Source organism: Atta colombica, unplaced genomic scaffold, assembly GCF_001594045.1.
Source record: "Atta colombica isolate Treedump-2 unplaced genomic scaffold, Acol1.0 scaffold97, whole genome shotgun sequence".
NCBI lineage: Eukaryota > Metazoa > Arthropoda > Insecta > Hymenoptera > Formicidae > Atta > Atta colombica.
The window spans coordinates 109,800-116,756 of NW_017259591.1; the positions used below are offsets into that span (position 1 = coordinate 109,800).

The following is a 6,957-nucleotide window of genomic DNA, read 5'->3' on the forward strand; positions in this document are numbered from 1 at the left end:
AGTTATATATGAAACAAAGAGTGCCTCGACGCCATTCTGCTGTTCTGGCTATACGTCAGCAATTAATCACGGCATCTAATTAACTCCGCCAACAAAGTACGAGTAATTTCGAGACAGAGGCAGAGAATGACGTGGCAGAGCGTTAGCGTGTACGAGTGTATTCGCGGATGAAGGTGTCGGTAAAAGGAAGCAGTGGGGTGAGGAAGATCTGTGTGTTTCAACCCCCGTGTGGAGTCTCCTTAACGTTAGGAAGCTCTGCCACTAATTGAATCTCCTCTCTTACTCGCGTCTGGAGCCTCGACAACCGCTGGGAACCAGAGCACCCGTCCTGCATTAAACACCCCCGACACCCTGAGCACCCTCATCCCTGCCAAGCGGTCTCGTATCACCCCCTCCTTCCCTCCTACTTTCCCTCCCTTCTACCCTGCCGCGAATCCCATCCCATCTACCTTTTCTCTTTCCATCTCGCCACTACCTCTCTCCACCTCCGCACAGAATCCAGCCCCTGCTAAGCGTCCCAGAAAACGAGCCTCCACCGCTGTTATATCGCCATCGATGGCGAGGAACATCGACCCGTGTACACCTAAACCCATCCGTGTAACTCTTGTGTGGAAGATCAAGAGCTCGCTCATTTCTAAATATCGCTTCTGAATCGAGAAATAATTCATGGACACATTATGGATAATGGATACATTAGCATAAGTCTGCGTTTTCTGTTTGGCTATAAATGATTTACATCTTTAAGTAACCGCCAAGAAAATTAAGTTAGCTTCTGCCGAAATTGATTATTGTTTGTTGTTTGATGCTCGAAATGTTCTGTTACAAACTTTTTAATATTTTTTATTCTCAAGATAGAAAATGATAGCGCATAAATCTTATCACTCTATGACTTCCTTCTTTTTTCCTGATTTCTTTATTTAGTTAATAAATGATTTTGAAATAACCGAAAGAAGACAAAAAATAAGTTTAAAGAAAAAAATTAAAGATTCACTTATCATTTTTATCATCTTTTATACATATATCTTTTTTACATTGCCCAGATTTATATGTATTTGTATTTAAAGACTTAACTTAATCTTCTTTTAATACTGAGATATATTCATTCTTTCAACGAATTATGCAAAATAATATTTAAGCTATCCATGATTTTATGTTTTTACAATTTCTGATTCAGAAATGAAAATTTTAATTTAATAATCTGTTTTATAAAATAAATAAAATTTATAAAAAATAAATCTGTCTACATCAAAAAAAGATAAATAAAATAAGTAGTTAAAAAGAATTGTAAAACATTCTATTTTGTATTTCATTTTAAAAGATTCCATTTTATGCTTGAATGAATATCTTCAAGTTATTAAATGTCAAAAGTGCTTGCCCTAAGAAATGTGACGTCGATCAAATGAGACGTCATCGAAAAATCGAAACGTCGCATGACAGTGCGTATTCATTTATAACACCTTCACGGTTAGCAAGCCCACATTCGAATTTCCCATAGTATCGCGCAATATAGACAAAATAATATTCAACCCAAGATGACGCATTAGCACCTGAAATTTTCATCAGCAGTGATATCTTGTTCATCGATATCGGTTTCATTACGTTAGCTTTTACACTGATAACGCGTGAACTGTTCGACTGTGGTCAACGCTTTGTTGGCGGAGGTTTATTTAGGAGGGTTTGGTTGACCGATAGTTACAGTCGATTTCTTCGTGGTTTATTTGCGGCCTTTCGCGAAAACACAAGAGAATCGATTCTTGCAGTTATTAATTAATAGATTTGACAAATATTTTTATGACTTTATTATTGATGGACTTGCTTAACAAATATTTTTACGTCAATATGACGCATTAAAATATGAAAACATAAAACACCAAACAGAAATTTAAATAATCAATTCTATTAAAAAATATAAATGTGTATAAAATTCAAAAAAATAACTAATTATTCGAATGATATTTATAAAATATATATAGGGTATCCCAATATTTAAGAGAACATTATTGTAGCGTGAAACTTTGTGAAAAATTAAGTAATAAAAGTGTAAATCATTTTTATCAAATAGCCTTTTAAGTAAATAATAACCGTGTAAAATTTGACTAATCATAAATGTTGGTCAAAAAGTCATCCGTGTAATATAGCGGCAACGCTATATTTTTGTTTAATTTTATCTAATATCATTCCATGCATGTCACACGGACAGATGACTTTTTAAGCACACTTATGATTAGTTAAATTTCAAACGTTAATATTTAAAAACTACTGTACGGAGAAAAATTACTTTTATTATTTAATTTTTCACTATAATAATATTCGAATATCAGGAATATGTACACAAAAAATCTTGAAATTCTCAAAGACATAAATTTTAAAGACATTAATGATCACATTAAATCAAGTTGAATTTATTTGATTACTTAAAAAAATGCTTCGAAAAATATAAGTTTTAGGTAAAAAAATAATTATATGTAATAAGTTCATTCGTGATAAATTTAATAATTTGCTCTACAAAATAAATAGAATTTATAAAAAGTCAACCTATCTGCACCAAAAAGAGGACATAAATAAAATAAAGTAATTAAAAAGAATTTTAAAACATTTTATATCTATAACTATTTTATATCTATTTTATTACTTCATTTTGAAAGATATTCTATTCTGTGGCAGTCAATATTTTAGCAATTTAATTTTCATTACTGATAATATTAACAGAAAAAGTTGCCGATATTAATATACAATCAACTATTCCTGCTAAATACAATTAACTCTCCGTCTGCAATTATATTTTTACTCTTACAATCTGCAATCTTTTAATTAATTAAATGATTAAATAAAGATTAACATCTTTATTTAATAAAAAAATCGAGTAAAAATGAAAAGAAAATAGAAAAAAATATAATTTAGCAATAAAGGAATCATACTCCATTCCCTTTTATTTCAGAGTTTGAAATTTCTTATGACAAAAAAAATTTAATTATAGACAGAGAATTAATTGAGCAAATGCAGATGAGCAATAATCTTATGAAATTACACAAATTAAACTTCAAACTTGTTACATAAATTTGTCACATTATCGCATATTGAAAACATTAATATCATTCATGACACACTTACCGTCCTTGTTCATGTTAGCTTCGAAGCACTTAGCGAGACGACAAGCACGACATTGATTTCTGTGAGTCTTGTCGATTGGACAACGTCCTTTCTTAGCACCCTGAGCTTTGCAGATATACTCCCGATTGCTGTGTATACTTCGTTTGAAAAATCCCGAACAACCTGATAATAATCATAAAAACATTTACATATAATAATATGGCATACATGATCAAATTTGTTATCGTTAAATTATTTTCAAATATCCAACAATGCCAATGAGGAAGATTTATTTAAGTGAATAATATAAAAAAATTTATTCGTAATTAATATGTCTTTAATATATTTGATCTTTTTTTGGAAATCTTGGTTAAAATTTTTAAGAAAAAATTGAATTAAAAATATTATTATTATTATTATTATTATTATTAGTATTACCGTCGCAGCTGTAAATGCCGTAGTGTTTTCCAGAACTACGGTCGCCACATACATCACACAGTATGTCAAGTAATCTGTCTCCTATAATAAAAAAATACATGATATTTTTTACGTGATTCTCTCTTTGATTGATCTCTTTGAAGTTATTCTTTCAAAATTAGAAAATATCTTAATTTTTAGTAGAAAATATCTTAATCTCCAATAATCTCTTTCTTACATATTTGTTATTATAATTAACTGAGAAAAATGTTTGGTTGAAAATGAACACACCAGAAGATTCTGATTATATCAAGCAGAATTCCGATTATTTCAATTAGAATATTATCTCAATTTTAGTAGATTTAACCAAGAAATTCTAATTGAGATAACCGGAATTCTGAATGATATAATCGGAATCTTCTGGTTGATTTATTTTCAATCAAACTATTTATAAAGTTAAAAAAGTAAATATACTTTTCCAAACTTTATACTATAATTAGAATCACAAAGTTAATAACACTTGTATATCAAATCATATATTTATACATTATACAATTCATAGAATTAAATTTCGTCGGAAACAGAATTTTCTAAAAGATTGTGTCATAAATATATATTAGAGAAATTCAAAGCTAATATTATAATTAATAACTACATCTATTAATTAATTATGATATAATAATCATTGCGATAACTAGATTAAATTATAAGATTTATTATATACAACAATGAAATAATTATCAAGTAAAAAGAGATCGACGGTTAAAGGATTCTCACGAAATCCCGTTTAAGAAAAGCGGGCGGGCCGCAAGAAGATCACCAGTGCTAATCTGTTTCCCCCTTTTCATAGGAACCCTAATCGTCCTAATGATCCGCGGCAAGAAAAACACGGTCATGCCTAAGCCAACCAAAGCCTTCCTTCCCCGTCCTGGGAAATCAACCGCCTTCGCGTCTCACAACCAACCTAACCCGATCAACCCGGGTTACTTCAACCCCAACGGATTACTGCCTTCGTCGTGTATACCAACGTCTTCTTCTTCTTCTTCTATATATCCTATATTGTGCCATATTATTCGCTGTTTATGGTTATGTCTGAATTAATCTTGAAAGAGAATTTGAACCGCCGATTAGCTTTAACGTATTAGTTGAGTCTCTATATTTTCTTAATCCTCAGCAGTTTTTCATTTAACGTTGGAGATCGCAATGTATCTGAGAAATATCTTAAATCGGTACTGCAAAGTTGTTTTTTGCAAAAAACAACTTGAAAAAAATAAATGAAAAATGTTATATTTTATTGAAATAATTGCGCTGAAAAAAAAATCTGATTGGATTAATTAAAATTCTGGTCTTGAAAATGGACAAATCAGAATTTTTTCTAATTAAATCTATTATAATTCTGATTGAAATAATCAGAATTTTTATTGATATGATCTTCTAGTTTGTCCATTTTCAACAGAAATTTTTCTCAATGTACAATTTATCAAAATTTATAATTTCTGTATGACATATATATGATCCCAACTGCCTGTCCGACTACATATGAACTGTTAGAATCTTAATGATTCATATAATAGCGATTTTATCTATAAGTATAGATATTATTTATAAGTCAATGTCGCTACTTAAAGATATTTACAAATATATTTTTTATGTATCTCTCAAATATAGCCGCGCCTCCCGCGGCCTCCCGAAGATAAAAGGCCGGTTATTGCATCTTCGGATGAATTATGTGTAGTAATTTATCTATTGGATAAACAAAAGAGTAAAAGAGTAAAGAGATAAAAGAGTAAGACAGTGAGCTGAAGTTTATCAAAAGATGTGGAACAACCCATCCTAAATATTTTTTCTTCTTCATATTATATTTAATCCATATCAAAAATAATTTCCATGTTCTGAAAATAATTCTAGCTTAAATTTGCTAGCTTTTATTTTTGAGACATATCATTTAAAAAAAATTTTTTTTAATGTCTTGTAAATTTGGATGTTTATTAAGAGTGTAAAGTATCTAATAAGTTCCCGAGAAATTTGTTAATAACAGATTACTACATAAGATGAAATTTTTAAATTATTGAGATTTACTATCAAATTTTCATTTTAATAAAAGGAGATCAATAAATAAATTACAAAGATATTTTATATTAAAAGTAAAAGTTATAAGCATATATTTAATGGAATTAGATAACAAAACATTGCTTTCTAATTACTCTTCAAACATATGTTATTCGAAACATATCAAAAAAATCATGACTTATTTTTTCAGACATTTTCATCTAATTTCTGATTATCCGATAAAGAAAGCGTAATCAACATAATAGTTACTTAGAGATTCGAATAAGTTTCCCGAATACATTTCCCATCTATTTGTAAAAAAAAATCATGTTCAAATTGTCTGTTAATTATTAAAAACCAATCAACATTATATACGAATATTAAAAAACTTATTAAAAATTTATATTCAAACATAAAACATTTTCAATTATTTTGACTCATATAATTCCATAATTACGATAATCGCAGTTCCATAAATATATAAGGTTTTGAGCACTGTTAATTGCCTTTCAACCACGCTATAACTCCCCAAATTCCGAACATTTATCACAATTAAAATCCATTTAAATATTCATTTAAATATCCATTTAAATATTAATTATAATTATCTCTCAATAGCAGTATAAAATGTAACATCTCGCGAAACACGATTTAACTTTTAATAAATATAAACATTCAGAATATTCGAACACTATTAAGCGCGCAAATGCAATACACAATTTCTCAATTTTCAAGATTTGCAGAAGTTAATGGTTCTAAGCACTATTATAATTGCTTTCCAATATGCGGTAACACAATCCCTCGAATTTGGAGAACAGAGTTTATTTATCGACAAATAGAAACAATATCCAGTTCAAGATATCATCAGGTACTACCGATAGCGATATATGATTTTTCAAGACGTAACAAACTGCGATTTAACACCAAATCGCGGAGAATCGTCGCGCAAAGTCACTTTCACGTCGCGCACCCCTTTATAGCGGCGAATGCTTATCGCACTAGCTAAACCCTTTACCGCGTGTTAAGATAAAACGAAAGTGTGTGAGAGAGAGAGAGAGAGAGAGATGCCGCGAGAGTCTTAGGAGACTGACCTGTGCCCATCTCCTCCGCAGCTGTTCAAAAGTCGAACATCGCCAGAGAACGACGTATAGCCGAAGCCGTGGTCCCGACGCGGCGCCGAGGAGGTCGCGCGAAGTCCCGAAGCATTCTCCGTGACGGGATGGCTTCGAGCCTCGATGTACCTACTCATCTCTCTCTCACTTTCTCTCTCTCTTTCTCTCTCTCTCTCTCTCTCTCTCTCTCTCTCTCTCTCTCTCTCGCTCGCTCGCTCATTCTCTATCATTCTCTCTCATATCCTCTCTCTCTCTCTTGTTGAGAAGGGCGTACTCGCGTACACGTGCC

At 31.0% G+C, this 6,957-nt stretch overlaps 1 protein-coding gene across 1 annotated transcript in view; it reads right to left on the reverse strand.

The window, feature by feature from the left end:
• LOC108693767 (nuclear receptor subfamily 2 group E member 1-like) overlaps positions 1-6,657 on the reverse strand; it is a 26,190-nt gene extending 19,533 nt beyond the window's left edge. The window contains exons 1-3 of the mRNA XM_018202886.1: positions 6,648-6,657; positions 3,529-3,609; positions 3,112-3,273 (exon numbers count right to left, since the gene is read on the reverse strand). Of these exons, the coding sequence (XP_018058375.1) occupies positions 3,112-3,273; positions 3,529-3,609; positions 6,648-6,657 (253 nt within the window). The remainder of the gene's footprint in view (positions 1-3,111; positions 3,274-3,528; positions 3,610-6,647) is intronic.
• Between the last annotated feature and the right edge of the window lie 300 nt (positions 6,658-6,957).